General features: G+C 38.0%; 1 protein-coding gene and 1 long non-coding RNA gene across 2 annotated transcripts; both read left to right on the forward strand.

Annotated features, from left to right (window-relative positions):
• The first annotated feature begins 374 nt into the window (after positions 1 to 374).
• On the forward strand, positions 375 to 3,501 carry LOC130608389 (uncharacterized). The gene is made up of 2 exons (XR_008974529.1): positions 375 to 588; positions 3,349 to 3,501. It is a non-coding gene; the product is annotated as an uncharacterized LOC130608389 (long non-coding RNA).
• Positions 3,502 to 3,623: 122 nt separating this feature from the next.
• Positions 3,624 to 13,269, forward strand: XKR9 (XK related 9). Its single transcript, XM_057426275.1, has 3 exons — positions 3,624 to 3,902; positions 10,174 to 10,397; positions 11,509 to 13,269. Exons 1-3 carry the CDS (start codon positions 3,628 to 3,630, stop codon positions 12,150 to 12,152), a joined length of 1,143 nt encoding a protein of 380 aa, XP_057282258.1. The 5' UTR covers positions 3,624 to 3,627; the 3' UTR covers positions 12,153 to 13,269.
• The last annotated feature ends 11,416 nt before the right edge of the window (positions 13,270 to 24,685 follow it).

Here is a 24,685-nt window from a genome sequence, read left to right on the forward strand (position 1 = left end):
CTGAAAAGCTTTTTGTACATATTTTAAAGTGCATTGTACTACAGTTTTCAGTTATAGTCAAAGAGATTTTTTTTTCATAAATCTTTGAGATACATAAATATGTGTGCAAATAAATAAATGTATATATATTTATAGAAACACATCTACAGTATATGTTCCTATAAATATCAATACATCTAGCAAACTAAGAGTCTAAATTTGAACATGTATACACATGTATAACCATACAGAGGGAAAGTGATACTCTTTGTTTGCTTGTTTTCTTACTTTTATGGATAAAGCATGAAATTAATTTGTTGTAGGAAATTTTATATTGAACTTAGTACTAAGTATAGAAAGGGACTTCTAAACTAAAGTTTTAGAATAGAATTTTTGTAACATAGAAGAATGACTGTTCTTGACAGGTAGCAAATCATTAACTGTGTCATGTGGTTTTCATATAATTTTAGCTTCTGTTTGTGTTATGTCAGTAAGCCCTTTATCTTTTCTTGGAATACAAGTCTTGTAAAGGTATGAATATGAAACCTGCAAATATGCAAATCTATACTTTTTAAAAGTGAAAAATCTCTATCCATGGCCAATATTAAGGTAAGTCTGCATTTTATGTAGCATTTTCTACATATTGTGAGAACTGAAGGCCTTGTTAATCACATTTTATTGTTTCTGTTTTTTCACAGAATGATTCTGTAGAAGTATATTATTTTTTAGAACAGCTTTATATTTATGCTGGCTGGCAAACACATTACTTTTCTTGCTCATGTCATGTTAGATCTCATATATTTAGTAAGACCAGGGACAATAACTGTGACTGATACAAGACACTCTCTCCTGTGGCACTTAATAGTCCCCCACCTGGTACATGAGGCCATGGTGCTCTTTGGAGTGCTATCATGCATAAAATATAGGGGATATTAAGGGCTGAGATCTTCAACAGAGATTTCATGTGCACCTGTGAGCAGGCATTTGTTCTTGGGCTTGGTATTAAGATACTGAAGTTTGGGAATTCAGATTTGTGAGTCTCTGATAGACTTTTTTTTTTTTTTTTAGGTTACCATAAGCAAAATATAAACCCTATGTTTTACCAGCCATTCCAAGGCTCTTTCAAGACTAGATCCCTTATTCAAGATAATTATGAGACTATGAGCAAGCTGGCATGCTTTATAATGTATGGCTCCTTATTTATCTCAGCTTACCTGATGGCTTCATATATGACCAAGACATCCAGACAGGTTTGCAGGTTGCTGGCATAGCAGAAGTTTGGGCAGTATGTGTGTCAGAAGTAGAAATCACCTGGCTCACAGCTACTCCTTATGCTGCTGTTTCAGAGGAATCTGCGCATAGCCTGTAAAACTTCCTTTCTTATTAGGGGTAATATGATAGTGGGATAATTCCTCTTTGTGAAGTGATCAGATACAAAAGGATACAGAGGTTGTAAAAAGGGAGAAATCCAGTTACGCTGTTTATTAATTTCAGGTACAAAATTAGAGCCTACTCCTTGCCACTCAAATGCATACATCATTACTCATTACATGTGAACCTTGGTATATTGCCTACTTCATTAATTGCCTAACCAAAGAACATTCTGTTTGGATCCAGTTATTGAATTAACTTTTACAGCTGTTTTTCCTGCAACAGTCAAGTAATGAACCTGTTATATTTTTCTTTTATCTGTCCTAAAAAACATGCATAATGTTCTTGCCACAAAAAAGGATACAAAAGTGGTACATCAAGCTGCAGAATGACATGATATTCTTACAGAGAGTAAATACAGTTTCCCTTAGAATTTTCTTGAATGCACCCTAGTAATAAACTCTTAAATTGAGTCTTACACAAGTTTTCAGATTATGAAATACTTGTAAACACAAAATTCAGTTTATGCTGGACTTTGCATCAAACTTATGCCCCAGTCTTGACTGTGAATTGGATCTAAATTGATGAAATTATTTGAAAGAGATTAATGGCATTTTGTTGCTGAGGCTAGGAAAGAACAGTAAAAGTATTCCAGCTATCCCAGCTATTAGATCGCCTGATCTTTCTGACCTTTTCTGGGCCAGGATATGAAACCTAAGGAGGAGACAGAACAAGAGGCTAGAAATATCTAGGGCTTAGATTTAAAAAAAAAATAAATGTTCAGACACTGAGCACCTTTTAAGGTTGTTATGTTCCTACTTGTTTTCATTTGGAAATTAAAAGCTTAAGATCTCTTTTTTAGTACCTGGGTCACAGCACAGACTAGCCCAGTCAACACAAGCAACGAATAATCATTACCTTTTTTCATGGGATATTAACCAATTGTCTCATCTCATTCTTCTGTGGCAGTGTGCCTGAATTCGCAGAAATCTAAAGTCTGCCTCCACATGCCCTTCCCCTGCCCTGAGTTCCCTGGTGCAGCTGTTCCCATGTATTGTCTGCTGCTGTTTGGCACTGGTACAAGCCCAAACCCTGTGCTTTGGCATGTCCTGGATCCCATCCTTTGGGATTGTTGCCAGCATCTTTTTCCTAAGCTTTGCAAATGAAATAAGGGACTTTCTCATTTTAATGCTTATAGCTTTGCAGAGGTGGAAATGAATGAAACAGAGGATGGACTTTGTTACAGCTTTTGTTTCACCTGCCAAACACCATGGCTCTACAGAGGAAAGATGTGTAAGGTCCAAGAACCCTTGCAATACTGGGCAATATAAAGGTAGTTCTAACTGTGAATTGATTTTGTTTGTAGTAGGCTATGTGGTTAGGTCATTTCTGTCTAGCTACTACTCAGGTTGGGAGACATTTCCCAAAGAAGTGTAGACTGGTGCAGGTCTGGCTCCTTGCAAGCCTCTTTAACAGGAGAGCTTCAATCCTATTCAGAACTTTTGTGCTGCATATGGAAATAAAAAAACAGAAATGATGAAACCACTAGATGGATGCACACAAATGCAGTAACGGGGTTGGAAATTACATAATGAAGTGTATGTTGATACAGTTGTGTATACTCAAGACATCAGTTTTCTCAGTGTTTTGTGCTGTGCACACTAAGGGAGAAGATCTCAGAAGTTAAGAAAGTTCTGGGAAGGAATCAATCTTTTTTTTTCCATAAACTGGCTTTAAAAACTAGTAGAAGTAAGCTTGTTTCTTAGTGTTTTGCAACTGTTAAGAATTATCTCAACAGCTGCTTCGTAAGTGGAGAGTCACTGTGGTTGAGAGAGTGGGTGACCTCAGCAAGTTCAGAGGTGCAGCTTCTCTTGTTCACTAATATCTCGGTACATTCTGCATTTTGTACTTTATTTAAATGTATGTGAGAATTGCTCTGTGATACATTAAAAGAAAATATTATAACTGCTGATCTTCCTTTTTATTTCTTCTTTTTAGGAACCAGTAATGAAGAATGACTACGTCAACTAAAAAGATAATTTACATGTAGCTTTTCCAGAATAGACCTGCCTCAGTGAAGTTAATTTAATATTGAAATCAAGAATACAGAAAAATGCAAGTCCCTTTGGCATAATAAAATGCATAACCCAATTTTCCTGTGTAGAAAGCACTATGAGCAGGTGGTATCAGGAAAAAGACTCTGTTGTAGGAAAGCATTTAGATTAATTCTGACTTTCCTTTACATGATGACAAAGTCTAATTTCATCAGTCTAATGCATGATGAAATTTACTAAGCAGAATTTTATTTTTTTACTTGGTGGAATTATAATTTATGTAGTTGATATTGGAGTGGACTTCTGGGTAGCTAGTAAATATTTCTGTCAAGGACAATATTCTTGGAGTATATTGATACTGTGTTTTAGAGGTCTTTCATTATTAATAACTCAGATATTCAGTTATGAGTGGTTTAAAAATGACTGGGAATGTACTGATACTGGGAAGCTGAAATGGATTTTCCTAGTTCATCTCTTCCAGTGTGGAATTTTTATAAGGTAAGCAGATTTAAAAATCTATTTTAAAGTGAGTAATCGTGTTGCTTTAAGACAGTTTATTAAGAAATGCTTGATGTGGCTTTAGGGACATAACAATTATTGCTCCATGTAAGAAAATGGATTTTTGTCTGCTATGACAGGGGTAAATTATGTCAGATTTTGAGGGAAATGTTGATATTCTTTCATTTTACCTTTAATTAATAATTTTTATAATTCACAACCTAACTCTCTTTGATTCATCAGCCTTTTGACACAGCATACTTAATAAAAATGCCTACTTTACAGAGTAACACTTGTAACCGATAAATATAGTTTTAAAAGTTATGTTAAGAAGGGGATTCATTTGATTACACTAAGCAGGTGAGATAGCTGAGGTAAGACATAATTTTTGAACCTGAGAGTCTAACCATATGTAGAAACCCCACCAACATTCAGGAGAGAAATGAATAGTTGAATAGTTAGTAAGAATACTTGCAGCAGTATTTTCCACAGGAACTGTGTTGATTATGACAGGAACCTTTGTTTGCTGAAAGACACATGTCCAGGAATAGTTTAAGATACCATATGCTTAACATTCTGTGGTGGCTTTGCTATAAAATTATCATTATAGAGAAAATTTTAAAACAGGTGAAAAGTCCTGAATTTTTGGGTATGCAGCATGCAAGAAACATGAGTGAATCTAGACTTATCAAAGGCACTTACTAAAATATTTAATACTTACTTACCTCCTTTAACTTGCTATACAATTCTATGGGTAGTGATGAAAGATGTGTTTATGCCAGTGTAAAAATTTCCCTCACACATGTTTTATGCACTTGGTGTTATGATAGATTAAGGAAAATGATAGAGCTTTTAGGTGTCACAATTAACTTTTGATATTATTTTTCCTTTTACCTGTCAGTTTTACTTTCCTGCTCCTTCTCCTCTTACAATCATGACGTTTTAGATTTCACAGAGGAGTTTTTGCTGAGACAGGTTTGATTTTTCTGCTGCCAGGTATTAGAAAAAATTAGAAAGACTACATTTTGAAGAAAAAGAAGATCCTTCTTCAGTTTCTCTGAATGGTTTCTTATTCACTAACCAGATCCATGGACATGGGTTGGTTTCTGTGAGATAAACAAAGACCTGGCAACAGGGACTCTCCCAGGTTCCACCTTTGAGAGGGGATGTCTTGGGGTCCACTGTGGTACACTTCTTTTTGTCAGTCCCCAAAGCTTTTCATCTTCAGTTATGGCTGGGTGTGCCGTTCTTGTACTTGCGACTTAGAAACCTGGCTCTCTGAGTTTGTTTCTTCCAAAAGAAATTACAGCCCTGACTGCTTTTTCTGATAACTGATGATAAATGTTAAACCAGTATGTGTGGTGTAGAACAGCAGGAACTGCTCTTTCAGTGTCTGGCCAAAACTCCCCTTCCCCTTTCTCTTCCGTGACCTCATCCTCTGTAATCTGTTCAGGATAGTAATTCTGGTTTCACCTTCTGCTTCGTTTTACCCTCCCAGGTTGCCCCTAAAATTTCCTGCTGTTAAGTGCCTATCTCCAAGACAATTTTCTATTTCACCTTTCAACAAAGACTTTCAGAATTCAGATCCAAGCTCTGATTGTCTATAACTCTAGACACCGTAATCTTGACTCAGTGCTTGTATCTATTAAAAATGCTGCCTTTATGGAAGAATCTTAATGATTTAGCTTAACTCTAAAGTAGTACCCTAAAGTAATAAACTGTTGGATTTACCTGAACTCATACCCTTTCAAATTATTACCTCTTACCATGAATTTCTATGCTTTTTGAAGTTTCCTTCCCAGAATTAGCCCCATCTTCTCTGAGTGGCTTATTATCTAGTACACATAATTTTGACCTTTGCACCAAACAGTGTTGTCCACTTGTTCTTTATTGCACAAATATTTTCTCCTGTGCTGCCACTTATGCTTGGAAAATGTTCAAGTTGATACGTATAAATTACAAAGTTCTTTCAGCCACTCCTCAAAATTCAGCAGTGTGATAGTGCATATTGTAAAGTATAAATTGATAGTAGCAGGCTGCCAACTGTTCTTGTACCTTTGTGATCAACTATTACATACTTTCTGTTATATGTGTTTTCTTAGGCGTATCCATGTACAACCCCCTTCTGTTCTCCCTCTTCATCATCTTTTTTATTTATCCAGTTAATTTAGACAATGAGTCTCTCAGGTTTATCTCTGCAGCCAATGGCTAAAAATAGATTTAGTTAGGAGTCAGGTCATGCTTGTTAAGGTGAGCTTCTCCAGAAGGTCATCTGGGATGGGAGCCTTTATTCTCCTTTCACTACAGAGGAAAATAGGGGCCTACCCAGTAATTATGATTTATCCAGTGAACTGAGGATTCCTGAATCGTGAGATGTGAATGCATCTTACCAAATTATCTTCCTTCATTTCTTTCTTTCTTACCTTCTTCCCTCCCTTGTATACCTTTTACACCTCTTGCTCCATTTTGAATCAGGGAGCTCAACTATGTTACATTTGTACAGTGCACAGCACAATGGGAATCAGTCTGGTTGTGTTGTCACACCACCAATGCTAAATCATAAATAAAGAAATCATATATGTGTATACAGTTACGTACATATATGTATTAACAATAGAGAAAAAATTGAATTAAAATTATTTAATCTCTAATAAGGCTTTAATTTCTTTTAATTGAAAGAATGTAGACCTTTATGGCCATATGCAATATTATTCCCTGCAAGGAGACAAGATTAAGTTGGTGAAGCATATATTAGCTATGCTGATTGAAATGATTTTCAGCCTGATACATTTAAATGGGCCACACAGATGTTGGTATCATTGAAAACAGACTGTGACATAACAGTCAACATAAAGACAGTAACACAGTCAGTGGATGTGGAAAAAGGGGACATTTTGCTGGGGCTCAGTATCAATTCTGGAGTACACTAATGTGTAGCAGTTTGCAGTATCATTCAAGGACATAGAGGGTGGAAAACTTGAGCCTGACCTACCCTTTAGTGTGGACTGAAATAGTGAAAAATGCTATAGCATACCATCTTATAATAATATAAGCCTATTATACCATACTGAGAACGAGTATGCTTCTGAAAACTGACGAGTGATGCACAGCTGTGCATCCAGCTGAAATACTGCTTTTACAACACCTCTGGTTCTTGACTTGCGTACCATCTGCCTTCTTAGCTATGAGCTCTGCAGCTTGAAATTTGTGCAGCTGGTTTCCAATTCTTGCTGCTTGGACAAACACAGGTTCTGGTGGATGAGTCCGCGGACAAGTAATAGATTGGTCCACCCCATTGTTTTTTCTTGAAAACACTGCAAACTCTTTAGATGTTTACATCTTGGATACAAGAGCCAGATGTTTTAGAATACTAGTTTTTGTATAAACGGAAAAACCTATAGATGCCTTGCCAGACAGTTTGATTCTTTGCTTATGAGCAATTATTCAGAGAACAGTAAGATAAATACACAAAAACATAAAAGTAGAAAACGGTGTCCTTTGGGAATGATAGATCTAAAGCCAGCTCACAGTATGGCCTGAATGGCAGGGCTGCAGTCTGTAAGTCTCTGCAAGGGGAAGGTCAAAGGATCTTCCTGTAAAGCTTTTCAGTAGTAACGTAGCTGCCCCACACCTGTTACTGATGCTTCCAGGCAGCAATTCTCACTTGTATGGTCAATGTGGTTTAACATACCAAGGAATAAGTCATGATTTTTTTAGCGTGCACTTAGCCCACGACCTGCAAATCCTGGCTGTCTTGCTTATAGCTATGGAAGAACCACCGACACTTTCTCCTGTGTGGTTATAGGATTTGGTCTTTAAAGGTGGTGAAGGTGTTAAACTTTTAACATCTGGAGGAGCCAGGAATTCTTCCTAGCTCTGTTTGTAAGCAGAAGGGGACTATGCTCCAATGTCATACTGGTACCGGGTGATTCTGTAAGATCCAGGTGTCTAATGATCTGTTGTTCCCAGTTTTCTGTGTAAGCGAAATGCAACTGCATGTGTTTCATGGGGTCTGTAATGTATATGATCCTATGGACAATCAAGGAATTGGCAACCTGTGGCACTTCAGCATGAATCTTGAAATCATCTTAGGTGCAGCCTTCAGGAATGGAAGTAGGAGACAAGCTAAGGCATAGAACCTTGCCTTTCCCAGGCAGGCTTAGAATCATAGAATCATAGAATAGTTAGGTTGGAAAGGACCTTAAGATCATCTAGTTCCATCCCCCCTGCCATGAGCAGGGACACCTCACACTAAACCATGTCACCCAAGGCTCTGTCCAACTTGGCCCTTGAACACCACCAGGGATGGAGCATTCACAACTTCCCTGGCCAACCCACTCCAGTGTCTCACCACCCTAACAGTAAAGAATTTCTTCCTTATATCCAATCTAAACTTTCCCTGTTTAAGTTTTAACCCATTACCCCTTGTCCTATCACTACAGTCCCTAATGAAGAGTCCATCCCCAGCATCCCTATAGGCCTCCTTCAGATACTGGAAGGCTGCTATGAGGTCTCCATGCAGCCTTCTCTTCTCCAAGCTGAACAGCCCCAACTTTCTCAGCCTGCCTTCATACAGGAGGTGCTCCAGTCCCCTGATCATCCTCGTGGCCCTCCTCTGGACTTGTTCCAACAGTTCCATGTCCTTTTTACGTTGAGGACACCAGAACTGCACACAATACTCCAAGTGAGATCTCATGAGAGCAGAGTAGAGGGGCAGGATCACCTCCTTCGACCTGCTGGTCACACTCCTTTTGATGCAGCCCAGGGTACTGTTGGCTTTCGGGGCTGTGAGCACACACTGTTGGCTCATGTTCATTTTCTCATCTACCAATACCCCCTGGTCCTTCTGAGTTACCAGCTAGGCTTAAACCATGACACAAGGCTTAAAAGTGATTTCTGAAGGCTGTTATAATCAAAATCCTGTTTATGGGCAATTTTCCCAATTAACCTATCACAGTAAAGGGCATTGCCTACCTCCCTTGGCTTCCAAAGCAGTAGTTCAGTGAGTCACATCATCACCAGGGCTGTGTGTCTCTGTACGTGTTCATTAACACACATTGTCCAGAGAAGCTGTGGCTTCTCTGTGTGCTTGCAATGTTCAAGGCCAGATTGGATAGGGCTTTGAGCAACCTGGTCTAGTGGAAGTTGTCCCTGCCCATGGCAGGAGTTTGGAACCAGATGGTCTTTAAGGTTCCTTCCAACCCAAAACATTCTATGAATAGGGACAGCAGAAGTACTATTATTTCCAGCAGCTGCAGATCTCATCCTACATCAGGTTGTAGCCACCATCCTGTTTTGCTAAACACATCTGTACTGATTATCATATACAATAGCTGGTTGCTCTCTTAGTTATCAAAATGATTTCTGATTAAAACTTAAGCATTTTCTCCCCTCTAAGGTGCTATACCCACCTCCAGGCCTGAAACAAGGGTCTTGAAAATGAGAATAAGAGCTAGCTTTTATTTATCCCTAAGCACAGCATTAGAGCTATCCTGAACAGAAAAGATTCTTTACCACACAGAATATATACCAGTTGTGACAAATTCCATGTATCTTTGAATTTACTGCTCTTTGAGAGGAAATGTTCATTTAAGCTTAATTGAAAATAAACCAGAACTGTTCTAAAAGTCATTCAGATACACTTATTTGTCAAGCTAAATGGCTTCTTCATGTAAAACCACTCAGATTATTAACAGAATCTGTCAACCCAGGAACCCATGTGTCTTGAAAATAATGTTCTGAATTTATAGTCTTCCTGAGTATTTAGAAAATGATAGTGTAGTGATTGTTTTAGCCTGTTGCATGTTTGCAATTCATCAGATATTATCCTTGGGGCTTATGGATCTATATTATATAGATATGGATGTTCACAACTGGATATTCACTATTACTCTTAAAAGGATACAAAAAAATTGAACAAGTATCTCAAAAAGAGACTGAGGAGAGATGCTAGGGGAATTTTCAGAAATGCAGTACTTCTAAAGAAATAAGAATGTAACAAAATAAAGCTTGAAATACTTATTCAGGCAAGTGTCATTTGTCTTTAGTAGTTTTTACATTGCACTGGTATTGCTAGGCTTAAATTATTATCTGATATCACTGATACTAAATAGATATCAAACAAAATTTTATCTTAGCAGAAGGTGCTGTATTACATTGAAAGATAAAATGTGAATGGAGAATGACATTGGAAAAAACTTTGTTAGGCTATATCGTTTTATTGAGTTGTACTTCTAAAAGCCACTGTCTAATCAAGTCTCCTTTTTTATAGGTATTGGTTTGCTTTGAAATATGGCTACCAAGCTGCATTTAAACAAAAAAACAGTGGAGATGCACCAGAAACAGACTCTCCCAACTTCCTTCAAAAGCAAGCCATTGACGTAGTGACTGATATTAACATGCTCAGGGTATTCAAGACTTTTCTTGAGACCACACCACAACTTTGTGTCCAGATTTATATCCTCATGGAATATGGCAAAAGTAATTTCTCTCAATGTGAGTTTCTCCTTAATTTGCAAGTTGAGTTTCTTACCTAAAAGATAACTCGTGATTAGATAACATTTTAAACATGCCTTGGAAAAGATATACTGTGCTGTATGATTACTCTGCATTTAGTTAGAACTTCTGACTAATAGATGGTCCATTCTGCTCAATCCATGAGAAGAAAGATTTCACTATAACAAGTCACAGTATCTAATATAAACATGATAGGACAAGTACAAACTGGAACACAGTACTTAAACTAATATGGAAACATGATGGAGACATTCAAAATCATTCCTGTGTAACATTATCTAGGTGTTCCTGCTCCGGCAGGGGGATTGGACTAGATGATCTTTCGAGGTCCCTTCCAATCTCTAACATACTGTGATACTGTGATACTGTGATGATACATCACTTCAAAGTAATACAGTTAGTATATAATTTGCAGAACAGCTTGTTTTGTGTGCTTTTATTTACAGTTTCTTTTAAAACTGCGAAATGAGCATCTGGGAATCAGTAATGTATTTAGAGTACCCCTGTGTTTTGTCACTACCATCATTTGTGTTACAGATGAGGAGCAGAGTCAGAAAAGACTATGTCAGCATTGCAGAGTGCAATATGATGAAGAGAACCATATGATGATATGGTTCAACTCTCAGAAGCAAGACAGCAACTATACCATTTCCAGCTCTAAAACTAGCAGAATTATTGGCAAGACATTGACTTTAAATATGACCATGTGAAGGGTCAAGTCTTGCTTATAGATTTCCTCATTCTAGACAACCCAGAGCTAGTATCAGCTGCTGAAAATTTTTTATGGGCTATTTGCTATACTTTGTGAATTTCTAAGTCACCTGTGAATGGAGATGACAAATACAACACACAATTTAGGCAATTAATTAATGTCCAGAAGCATACCAAGCAGTATTAGGTGCCTAGATTTAGGTGACTAAACTGAGCCTTAAAATGAAGGTGACTTGTTCAGGAGCATGGAGGAAATATGAAATTGCTATAAAGAAAGTGTTAACAAAACATGAACTTATCCAAAAGTTCATTCAGAAATTATAACATAAAATAAACATCTTTTTGTTTGGTCTAACATTTTTTCTTTTGTTTTGTATAGATGTTGCCATTATTATGTCCTTTTGTGGTATCTCCTTTTCAGTGGTTGATTATCAGATTTCATTACGAAAATCTCTGCCTGATAAAGATGAATTTCCTGTGCTTTCCAAGGTAGTGTATCTCTTCTACAAACTTCTTACCATCACTTCTTGGATACTCAGTATTACACTGGTCATGCTACTAAGTGTTAGAAGTTCTGTAATTCTGCTGATACTTCTTTGGATCTGTGGCTTCACCTGGACTGTGAAACAACATACGACATTTTGCAAATCTAAGAAGATGGAATATCTGTACAGAACTGTTGTTGGAATCATTCTAATTTTTACCTTTTTTAACATAAAGGGGAGAAAAACAAAAGTTTGCATTTCTATTTATTATGCTACTCACACTGTTGTAACTCTAGGTATTCTGTTTGTATACCTGTTCTGGAAACCTTCAATTATTATGGAAATAAGTTTTATAATTGTGAGCATCCTAACTATTCTTAGTCTGGTGTTAGGTATTACTTTTCTTGTTGTTTATTATAGGTGTTTTCATCCCACTTCTTATTGCAGACCACAGGCATGTTCAGATGAAGTTGATGGAGATGCCAGACACAAAGATAGAGTGAGAATCTGTAGATTTCAAAATTTCATAATGCAGTGAACAATGTAGTTTTTTTTTTAATTGTGTGGACTCCAAAGCAAATGCTTGCTGGACAGCCTGTTCCTCTGTCATTTTTTTCTCATGCATTGTGGTTGAGTAGTGCATAATGGATCAGAGTTACTTGCTCTGAATAACTATTGTTTTCAGTGATGCTGTACAAAGCCTTTCTAACATGAATATTTCTCTATGTTCTGGTCAAAGTAACTTCTGAAAAAAAAGTAACTTAATCCAGCTAACACAATCCACTGTTTCCATTTTTAGCAATGCGAATAAAACATAGGGAATGCTAAAAGTTAATCAAATGAAAGCTAGCATTAAAACAATATTCTATTAATTTATGTTGACTCTATTAAAAACAAAGCTTGCTTTTCTGTTCTTGCTGGAAGGAAAGGAGTGCATTTGAAATAATAGAGGGTGGTGATCAGTTATCTGCTTCTCCCCATTAGCGTAAAAGCTGCAGTTCTTTAGATGAGGAGAGTTACAAATTGTATGGCCTTCTTTCTGAATATCGCCTGAAGAAGAATAGCTTTGATTTATGGCTCAATCACTGTCTTGCCACAAGAAAATCTGGGGAGCTATTTTCAAGTGTTTTAACTTCTAGGTGTTTTAATGACCCCTTTATTGGTTTTGTTCTGATAATCTCTCTCACAACCTTCTGTGTTTAGGGGTGATACCAGCTTGTTCCTCTGGATTATAATAGCAGCCTGAGTGATTTATGGATGGCAACATGAGTCTTGCATATAAAAGAACTATCTTCCCTGAAGCTTTCCTCTCTTTTGAGCTCTAAGATATAATACTTTAAATGCTGGTTTCTGTTGAAAAAGGAGGCTATGCAAGGTGTGCAGTGGTGCAGTTTCTTTTGTCACTGTAGAAAAGAGAAGCGACTGTCCTGATGCACTGCACTCACAGGGTTTGGGAACGATAGAATAATCAGCTTGTCCCTCAAGGTTTTTTGGCAGATGGCAGAGTGAAATTGGACAATACTTCAGTCCCGTGTTCAAATGCCAAATCAATAACAGTGGGAATAAGGTAGATAGCCAAGCTTCTTCAGAAATAAAATCTAAGGCTAAGTCTTTCAGAGCTGCTGCATTTGAAATCGGAACTATGAAAACCGGGGCTCTTTTTCTCCCCCCTAATCCCTTCCAGTAATTCACATGTGCATTTAGAGTAGCCACAGGCAAAGGGAGGAAACAAGGCTTGAGAAGAGAGACTAGAGATAAGAAAAACTGATAAACTTTGCCACAAACCAAATCTGTTAGCATTATTGATTGACAACAAACTTCCATGAAACTTTGAGGAAGGGCTGATGCTTTGGTTGATAACTAGGGTGTTGAAGAGCTGTGTCTTGAGTCTTTTTGTCAAGGTGATGGACTGCAGACTGCCTTTTTCTTGTTACCCTTCCAGCATTAGCACAGCTTGGGGAAGTTTCTAAAAGTGTCTCTTTCCTGTTCCATTTCCATAGTTCTCTTTACCAGGCCAACCACTTATATCTCCCTAATCCTACTACAGCAAATTCATTTCTTGGGCTGAGTGGTCTGCCTTTTTGAGGATATGGATGAGAAAGAAGCATAGTAGAAAGAGTTTACTTCTAAAATCCCTCATTTCTATTTAAGGGGAACTAGAACATGGGTCCAGAAGTTAAGAGCTAAAAAAGCACAATTCATTATTTTTTTTTTTTCTAAAATGAATATAGAAACCAGTATTTTCACTCCTCTACTCTGGGAAAGAGATTTCTAGGTTTGTTTGCCCTGAAATGACTGCTTAAGTAAGAGAAAAAGCCCATGGCTCCATCCTGCTTCATGCACTGTGAGTGCCCTGAATTGTCATCTACAGAGTATTTATTGCTGGTGATGGTGCCCTTGGTAGCAAAGTGCATGCCTGCTTTTAGGCTGAATGAACTCTTATTTTGCTATGAAAAAATAGGATGCTAAATAGTTCTACATTGTTTCCCGCACTTATTGTTTGTCTACCTGAAATCCTGAGAAAGAATGAGGGCAAGGTACAATGGAATAGGGAGAATATTATGTCTATCTTGCAGAAAATGACAAAAATTTGTCTGTTACTTCAACTTCGTACATTATCTGAGAAGCAGATCTCTGGGGAAATATGAACTGAGAAGTACTAATGTGGGAGCTTCGACCCTGTGGCCTCCAGGTTGCCTGTATGCTGCCAGATGCCAGGAATTTGGAGGCTGATTTGCTCTGGAGGAAGGTTACTTCAGGTGAAACAAAAAAAAGTTGTCTTGGTGATTTTTTTTTCCTTTCAGTGAACTGGTAAATTCCATATAAACATATTTCATTGCCAACTCCCTAGCTAACATCTAACGCTCATTTTCTTTCATGGGTGAAAAGCTGAATGTTGTGCTGCTTTCTGGTTTTCTCCTTATATCTCCTCATTCCCTCTTCTGTGCCATTGAGAAGAATGTCATGCTGAAGTTGAGTTAGTAAAACAGGCATCTGGATGGCTATTTATATCACACTAATTCATGTACACATAAAATAAAATTACTGAAGTTTTGATCCCTATTTTATGCTTCTAAGTCCTAGTGAATATAATAAATATAGCTATATCCTCAACCTTGGAAACAATCCTTTGGGAAATCATGCAGATTCTTTTCTTAAAGCTTAAACAGATCTTTGGTGTCCTGCCACAGATACTGTGAACATCTCTATTTTGCTGTCATCAGCCAGAGAGCCTCAAGAGATGGGAATTCCTGTTAGCTTGTCCCCTGTAGACTTATTTATTTGTTGTCAGTTTTAACCTCCTTCCTTTCTGCTCAACCTCGAGTTCAAGACCTTCGCTTTGATTCCCTTCATTTTCATAGTTATGAAAATAGCTTCTCTGTAATTTGGTCATTCTAACTCAGAATCACTGTACCAGGGAGGACAAGGAAGCACATGAATTGACTCTAGACATATTTCATATCATCAGTGACCACTTCAGACAAAACAAAGCCCTGCTTCACCTAGGTGTAAAGTGCAAACAATAGACTTCATACATATCTTTTCTCTTCTCTGCCGACTCTTAAAATTCAGCTGTCATTCTGTTCATGAATTGTGCCTGACCTTGTCATTTTCATCTAGCTGCAAATTGAAAACAAATGTGTTTTTTTCTTCTTTGTTAAGTATGTCCATTACCTCTTACAAGAAGTATTTTAATAAATTAAATAAAAATAATAAGCATTTTCTTCCTGTTTTGACTACTGTCAGACCTGGGTAAGAGGGACAACATTCAACAGAATTGTTTTAATTATCCTACTAATATTCAATGTGCCATTTGATGGCATGGGTGAGCTCACCTGATGTACCACAGATAGCACTGATTTATGAAGCCATAATTGGGTTTCCAATAAACATTTGTCAAAATAATGTATTCATTCAAACCAAAGCCTTCTTTATTTATTCATATAAAAGAGCACTTAACTTTCAACAAAGAATTGCTTGCCATCAAAAACACTCCATAAACAGGGGAAATTTATGAAGACACCGTACCAGAGGGTGAATGGTGGAAGACTAAAGTTAACTTTAACCCTTTAGAGTGCCAAGTTCCACCTCTTGCTTGTTACTGGTACTATACATATTTCTTTCTAAAAGCCCTAAATCCAAACATTAACCTTTTTATATTTAGATATTAAAGTACCAGCTCTTTTTTTCTGCCATAAAGTCTTACATCTCAAAGATGGTTTCAAAACTGACATCTTTTATGCAGTGTAGAAGCATGAGCACATCTCAAAGGTAGCTGGTTTTAGCTACTTACATTCTGCCCACTGTTTTCACCATGTGCAGATTCTTCTGAAAAAAAGATAAGTTTTGAGAGATTAAACAATTTATCTTGTTGAACCTGAGGCAATACATGTACTTGTCATTGTCAGAATTTTCCTGTTCTACCTCTTCATGCTCTTCTCTACTTGCTAGCACTTCAGTTTAATTTTACAGATTTTGAATAGAAGAATAGCAAAGTAGGTGGGCTGTACAATCAATGTTTGAATGGAATGCAGATAACCCTTTCGAATCCACTTTCATAAAAAATTTTTCTTCTTTTACCTCCAATTAGCTGACATATAACAAATACAAATTATACTGAAGATTCTCACTTGCGAATCTTACATTACAGCTTAGTAAAATGTAGACCTTGGTGTGAAGGAGAGTAATTCTTCAAGTTTACCTTAGCCTGCTAACACTTGCTGAAGCTACAAACTGCACTGGCCTTTCTATGACTGTAGGTTTGTTTCCATATATGTTTCTATTTTTGGCATACCATTTTTATTTCTGAAATGAACGCAGCTGTGAATAGCAGAGCAGAATGACAAAGGATAAAAAGGGTTTCAAATGCGCATTCGTGAATCAGAAACTAGTGTGATTTTGCTAATCTCCATACAAAATCTTCATCATCATTACCATTGTTGTTACTACTACTGGCACTTTGTCGATGTGTCCAGGGTGACACTACTTAGAAGACTATATATCTGTTGCAAATACTATGCGACAAGAAGTTGGCAGTAAAGTTATGTCATGCCTTGCCTGCTCAGCACTCAGAAGTAATCTTAAATCTCTCTAATTGAGCACAGGTAATTTTTAATGGGAACCTACAAACGCTGGAAAATGAGACGGTTACCAATTTTGTTATGTGGGGAGTAGGTCAGCTGCTGAAAACCAAGGGCTAAATGTTCCTGGAGACAGTGGGAGCTGGTGTTTTTCAGCCATATTCCATATGGCATACTCCATACATTTGGTCAAACTTGAAGCGTCTTAAACTGTAGTAGAGCAGAAAAGTACCTCAGACATAATTTTGTAGGTTGCCTTATGGCAGGACCTCTGTACTTGTGCCATTCCTGGCAGAAGTCTTCTTACTGGTTCTGAAAAACACAACGTCCCAGGTAATCTTCCCCCAAATCTAGTCTTGTCAGTCAGAAACCTGCTATGTCCAGCCTCTTTACTGCAGTCTTAGACCCTTCTTGTCCTCCCTGCCTAGCAGAGCAGATGGTTTCCTTCTTCTGTGAAGCAGTATTTTACATATTTGAAGATTATTATCATGTTCTCAGAATGCCAAATGCATGAAACCTTAATCTTGTATATCTTGTCTTCTAGACATGCTGTTGCCCATGTCCTCCTTGAACTGCAGGACCAATATCTTTAGGCAGTACTCCAGCTACTGCTGAGTCTATCAGCTGGATTACTTGTGCCCACAGGATATAATCCTATTTTTATATAATTATTACAGTTTAAATTTTTTTTTTTTTTGACACCATGTCTCTCTGGGACTCATGCTCAATGCACTGTAGCACAAATACTTTCGTGCAGAAGCATTTTCTTATCTCTTGGTCCTCCTTCAGGTACTTGTTTTTTCCTGTAAGGTGAAGTTCAGCTCCTGCCTTCTTTAGGGTCTGGCTTCCTTCAGAGACTATTCAGCCCATACTGTAGAGAACAGGTTCTCTTCATTGACGAATGTTTAGTCACCAGATTTTGGCTAGATATTCTCATAAAAGTTTGTGAGACTTCAGGAAAAACATAATTGGCTTTTTATAATTCTGTTATGTCTCGATTTCGGGTTTTCTGAAAGTATATCCTACACAACATTGTGAATCTTTCCATTATTCAGCTGAGAGAAGAAATGCATTTGACAGGTTAAAGTTACACTACCTGGGGATACATGCAACTGCCACCTGCTGTTGACAGTTTTGTAAACCATCTGTTGTATTGTTTGAATTGGATAAAAGGCAGAGTGAAAGTATTTTTTATAATCTAGGCTCTGGAAAATAGTGTCATACAATAAGTAAAATAACACAGAAAGGTTACATATTACAGGTCTTTTCCAAGCTGTTCTGGGCTGTGTTTTCCTGGCCTATAGTCTTTCCTAAACTTAGATTTCATTCCTAAACTAAGATTTAAAAATCTTAGTCAGCTGTTAAGTGCTTTAGTCAGCACTGCAAAGCAGTGAAACTGTACCTTGTATAACCCTGTGCTGCTTTGCCACGGTCACTAGTGCATTATCCACAGTCACAGCAGCATTATCCAAGCAGTATTGATCCCCTTACTTATAGGATATAACTGACCCAATGGCTCAATGTCCAATTGGAGGTCAATAATGAGGGGTGTCCCTCAGGGGCTGGTGTTGGGACTAATCTTGTTCAACATCTTTGTCACCGACATGGACAGTGGGATAGAGCCTGCCCTCGGCAAGTTTGCCGATGACGCCAAGCTGTGCAGTTCGGTTGATACACTGGAGGGAAGGAATGCCATCCAGAGGGACCTTGACACACTTGTGAGGTGGGCTGATTCCAACCTCATGAAGTTCAACCAAGAAATGTAATGCAGGGAGCTGCTTAGTGAACACTTTAGGCCCAGAGAGTTTGTTAGTGTGAATATGGTGCTGTGCAAGTGTAAGGGCCATGGGCTTCAGCCAAAATATCCCCACAGTGCTTCACTGATCCACAAGGATGGACTGGCTCATGTCACTAACTCCATGACTCCAGAGTCTCACATCCTTCCTTTTAACTGAACTGGCACTTATGTGTCTGTATAATCTGCATTTGTTTCATTTTAAGTATTTTACCCTTCTTAATCCAGTCAGTATAGCCGACTGCAAAAAGAGCATCTCTGCCAATGATGTCTTCTGGTGTACAAACAGCAAACATGATACTAACAGGAATAGCAAGAAGCACCACAAAATATTCATACATATATATATACACATATATAATGAAAACAGATGGTTGTTGCTGTGCTAGCAGGGGCAGTATTGTTTACTGTATAAGTAACCATAAGCACGGGGGCTGCTTTTCACTTTCCTAATCCTTTTTTTGACATCCTTGGTCTGTTGCCTACCAACTAATCTACTTTATGCATAAACTATTAATCAGCAGCACTATCATTCATCATGCGGTTGACTGTCTTTATCTAGGCGCTATTTTCAGTTGGAAAACAGTTTCCATTAGAAAGATATTCTTAGCAGAATTACTAAAAAGACTGCAATTTTCGATAGGCATCAGGGCATGGTATGGTGATTTCCTTGCATGGAAATAATGTCACAAGGACAGTTTGTGGAGAAAGCATTCTCCATTTTTGAGATCCAACTGCCGAAGTGATTATTGAAGAAATGTAATACAGGGATAAAAATAATTTCACAGACTACATATTTTAGCAGCATTTTATATCACTCCATTCTACTCCCCACTCCCTTTCTAACTGTCAAGATTTTCTTTTTCCCCTCGGCTTTCAAAGATGGGAGGTTGACAATGCCAGCAGTAGAATTGCTCTTTTTATCGTCAAAAACATACAACACAGTTAATGGCATATTTTCAACTCACCCTGTGCTATTAAGTGAGGCTCTTCATTTAACCTGCATCAGCCCAAAACAGGACATGTAGCAAGAACTTGAATATTAAAATTTTCTAGGGAAGTTGCCATGTGGAAAAAGTGGCATCAGTGTTACTTATCTCAGTTAGAGCATGGGATAAGGAATTGTTAGCTTCTTTTGGCTTGATTCTATGGTTAAATAGTCCTAGTTACCCCAGATGAGAACTTCAATGAAGCTAAAACGTAGCCAAAGAAGTTCTAGTGAGGCACTCCACTCGTGGGCTTCAGCACATCTGTAGCTAAGGAGTGAAGGTTAGGTACATAGATACAGTCTGTGGGTTTGGATCTACCTGAAGAATTATAACTATCCTAGTATTACGTAGTAATCTCTGATTATTAGAGAAGACTATTTCAATCCCTTATTACTCAATATTTGGTCCCACAGATCAAAGGCAGGTCAGTTGTTTGGTTGAATAGGATAACAATTTAAGTGATGGCAGTTTAAATTATCTAAAATTGCTTGTGTTACTGAGTAAATCACTTGCCTTTATAGATGAACTGTAGGCCTGGACTCTCTTTATGCAAGAGGAGCTTCAGCTGAACTCCAAACTGAGATAACATTCCGTTTCTCAACGCTTTTGTGAAGGGTTTGTTTTTACAGCAATATTACACCATTCTGCAACTCCACAATGTGCTGACCTCAAATACTCTGCACAGTTCTTATTTCCCCATCTAAGAACAGGAATATAGTACGACTGCAAAAGATACCTATAGGGAGACAAGCACAATCAAAGCTATTTCACAACTTCCATGTAAAAGAACAAATTATATCAAAGCTCTTCAGACTAGAGTGAATTGAAAGGTAATATACTACAGGTCTACAAAATTGCAATTGATAAATAATTCTGTAGTTATCTGTACTGATATAAAGAGGGGACATTAATAAAACAAATGTGCTGTTTTCAAAATAAAATGGAGACTTTTCTATGTTGTGAAAGCTCTTGGCATAGATATAGTGATGTTCAGAGATTGTGCAAGTTCATTCAGCCACTGGGAGGAGAGGGGAACAAACAAATGAAAAGCCACCACATAAAAATTATTTGAGGGCTATTAAATATAGAAACACTTTTATCACAAGATTGTCCCATTTCCTCACCATTAGTCTAAAAGATGCTTACCTCAGTCCAGTACAAGCAAAAGGGGTGGGAGAACAATACCTAGAGATAGAGTACTGCCACTGGTAGTTGGTTTTGCATATAATGCAGCTATTGGAATTTGTAATCCAGAATCCTTGATATGCTGTTAGTGTTCCAGTGTGACAGGAAACTGCATATGCAGAGATCCACATCTTAATAAGCATCCAAGTCAAATTTGTTAACAATTACTTTAAGCTTCCAATAAGAATGGGTTGCTAGCAGCACCCTAGTTACATTAAGGACAAACAAGTAACCACTTATCACACTGTCAGTGTAAAAATGACAAAACAAAAACCAAATGGGAAACAGTGGTTTGAGCACTTCAGTTCCCATTGCTGAATCTAACTTGCTTGGTGTCATATTAGGGAGACAGAAATTAAACAGAGCAGCAGGGGAGCAATGATGACTACTGTATCTCCCTAGAAAGCAGGCTACTGTAATTTGTTACATGCATAACCAAGCCACAGTCCCACAGTACCTGAACAGGGCCCTGCTCCTAGCTTCAGCTGGGAGTCTCTGTCAAGCCAAAGTAAGGATTTAAGTCCAAACTCCAGCCAAGGACACCAGTCAGGAGACAAAACAAAAACAAAGCCACTGGCCAGCTCTGATGCCCATCTGGGAAGCGCAGCTAGAAATAGGATTAGAGAGAAAGCTCCCCACCACACAGCCACAGCATGCCCGGAGAAAACCAGTCAGCATCCCAGAGCCAGCCCCAAATGGGGCTCATGAGCCTGTGGGCAGAAGGTGTGGTCAGAGTCCCAGGTGAGGCTGGTCAGGGCAATTAAAGCAAATTTGTGCAGCCTCCTGACAGGCACCAGGGAAGCGTACCCAGTAGGCATGAGCAAAGCCAATGTTTTTGATCCGACAGCCTCCGGTTCACACAAGAAACCAGGAGGAGATTTCTGAGTCTCACTGAAATCACTGCCTATCCTGCAATATTTGCACACTTGAAAGAAGCAGGGACTCTTTTAAACTTAGCAAAAAGTCAAGCTTTTTCCTACTGAGGTCAGTAATAAAATTCCCATTTATTTCAGCGGGGTCAGGGCTTTACCTCACTGTTTCTTTTCCTAAGCTGCTGTTTTGAAGTCCAACATGGTAATAAAAATAATTAGAGGAAGTGCCACAGACTCTTTTTCCAAACTTTTTCTGGAAATCACAGGGATCCCTCCTATATCAGTGCATTTTGTACTCCCTTCTTTGACCCTTGTGTCAGGCTAATAGCTTTCTGATTAAGAGTCAGATAAACCTGCTCCAGAGCACATCAGTATCACTCCCTTTGGCCAGAGGTCTGAGTCAGTGACATGAGCATGAAATATGCCTTTTCTCCAGACCTGCTGATAGAAAAATGTTGTGCTACTGTAAGCTGGTCTGAGTTAAAGACAGGCTAACAAATGAACCAGGAGTGGGGTCCTTCCCATGGAAATTCTTTATCGCCAAGTTGTTTGGCCATCTTTACCAGAAACTTTTACTGCTAATAATTTTATCTGTTTCTGGAAATGGATGAATACTGTTAATGTCTTCTTGTCATAGTCCTGGGGATTTGTGGTTGTTTATTTTATCTTGAGAAGAATAAATAAACTGGGTCACTGTGAGTAGAAACATGCCAAAAGTTTAAACACATGAAATGCATATCTCTAAGGTTCATCATTGTTCAGTGTGCACCAAGCAACTGCTCCTAAGGTTACCCTCTGCTCTGCTCTCAGTATCCTGTGTACTCAGGCAGTCAGAAGTATGTGGCCATCCATCTTGTAGCTAGGAACTAGGAACTATGGAACTGACACATTGCATGGGACTTAGATATCTACCTAAATTTAGCAGTGAATGCATATATGCACTAGCTGTCTAGTCCATAAACTTAGAGCTCCTTAGGGAGTTTTTCAACTGACAATTCAGTTGCCTAATCGTGTATATCTAGTGACCTTTTTGATGTCCCAGGATATTTCACCTGGTGATCATTTGCAGCTCTTGAAGGGCAAAGATTTTTTGTTGGTCTTGTACCTAGCCTCCCCTGGTTTGTCCCAGGTATCCTAGAGCATCTCAAACAGCTCTAGACATCTCTCTTTAGGAGATCAAAAGCCTCTCTTCTTTATTTATTTTAGGATAAGGTAGATTTTTCTCTTGGCTTCATTGACTGTATTGACTCTATCTCCCGTGATTACTCTGGAAGTTTAAGATGACCTTGGCTTATAGCAGACACTTAAATTCTGGTGACTTTCTGTCTGAAACCTACTCCTTACACCCCTACATAAAAGCTCCTGAATCTTCAGGATCACAGTATTTGTTAACTGGCCCCAGTTTAAGGATTACTTATTTGGGTCAGTTTGACCCTCTAATCACAGTGTTTAGTGATGCTGGTGTTCTCACATGGGGCCTTAAAAGGGATTTAAGATGTGTTTTGCACTGAAAAAACACAATAGAGATCTATTTCATATCTTGTGAGTTTTCCTTTAAAACATATTTACTGATCCAGGAGGGTTTGTTTATGTATTTGGCCACTTGCTCAATAGTAGCCTTAGGAAGACCTGCTGTGTCACAGGAGAAAGTATTTTTTCTAGTTGGGATTATCTGTTAACTCTGTCACTACCTTTGCTTATAAATGCCAAAACCTCACTGAGCCTTTATTTTGCTTGAAAACCTTTCTATTACCATTGAAAATGAATATGATATCATATGATAATATCTAATATTATTCATATCTTGTACAGTATTTTTCAGTGTCTTCAAAGGAGCAGCCTTAGGTTAATAGACATTATTACTCCTTAAGAGTTGTGAAAAACTGTCGGTGTATCACTCTGCATAGTTTATTTGTGCTAATCTGTGAAGTACTGAGTAGTGAGTAGAAGTTGCACAGTTTCTAGGTATGAGATGGTGTTCAGTTCTGAAGCTCTTGGGGAGTTAATGATTTTGGGTAAAACAAAGGAAAGATTCCTCTCCTGCTTTTCACTGAGAAGACATAAAACTGCTCCCTGACCATGAAAAGGAAACAGAGTTGCATTAATGATCATCTCCTTAGACTAGCTAATAGCTCTGTTAACAAATAGCAAGCTGTATTTATTTACTGTTCTTACTCTAAAGATCAACAGAGCTTTGCAGTCTTGCAGAGGAGATCTGAAAACCTAAAAAGGTTTTATCTTTATTTCATTTTTCCCTTCCAAAGAAGCAAGTTGACACACAGGCAGCAAGGCTCCATTGCATTGTATATGGATTTATATATGTGAATTCAGTTTTTTTTCTTTTCCTTGTTTTTTTTTTGAATGCATGCTACTGCACTTCATTGTTTGGAAAACGACACATGATATTAATATCAAAGATCTTACAGCAATGCATGTACCCAGGGGACAGAGTATAAGCTTCGGTGTGTAAATTTAATTTGATCATTTCCTGACTTGTGCTTGGCTGATGCTTTCTCATAAAGCTGATTCGCTTTCTCATAAAGTTAGTGTTTATAGAGAGCATGTACAAACATAGACTATATTTCATTCAATTTTTGTTTGAGTTATTTTGTATTCTAGTGCATCTGTTTCTACTGAAATCCTTTTGGCATAATTGATTTATGTTAAAAAAAATTAAATATCTTATTTTTCTTTATCCATTAAGAAATTTAATCTTTGCTTATAACTTCCATACTTACTAAACTGGAGTGAAATAAAGGCATTTCAATGGCTGTATGAAAGCTGCTTCGTTGCATACATTCTAGGGAGGCAGCAGTGGAGCCATTTGCATATATCAGCATCTGTGGTGCTTTTAGCAAGATGGCCTTCTGGTAACAGTCTTTTAAAACTAAAACAGACTTGACTTGCATGAAAAGACAGACACTGTTAGTTGCTTTTGGTGCTATATGACATCTGGAATGTTTTGTAGCTTTTTCACCAAGTTTAAATCCCATTTCTTCATGAGCCAGTCAGAACCACTCCTACTGCTTTGATGATGCAATAGTTATTGGAATGGTTATTGCATGCCCTCTGCTCCCTCCTCTAGCTCCAGGAGGGTATTTCTAATAGAAATAGGCTTAATTTTCTACCCTTTTTGTCTGTTTTGCCTG

This window comes from Pezoporus wallicus, unplaced genomic scaffold (assembly GCF_028554395.1).
Source record: "Pezoporus wallicus isolate ANWC-B61680 ecotype Strahan unplaced genomic scaffold, APGP_CSIRO_Pwel_v1 contig_4131, whole genome shotgun sequence".
Taxonomy (NCBI): Eukaryota; Metazoa; Chordata; class Aves; order Psittaciformes; family Psittacidae; genus Pezoporus; species Pezoporus wallicus.

Bases quoted from the DNA above. Each gene is read 5' to 3' on its own strand.
- XKR9 (XM_057426275.1), top strand. From the start codon at position 3,628: ATGATGAAATTTACTAAGCAGAATTTTATTTTTTTACTTGGTGGAATT. The intron at 3,903-10,173 runs GTAAGCAGATTT...CCTTTTTTATAG, and splicing joins CAGTGTGGAATTTTTATAAG to GTATTGGTTTGCTTTGAAAT. The intron at 10,398-11,508 runs GTGAGTTTCTCC...TGTTTTGTATAG, and splicing joins CAAAAGTAATTTCTCTCAAT to ATGTTGCCATTATTATGTCC.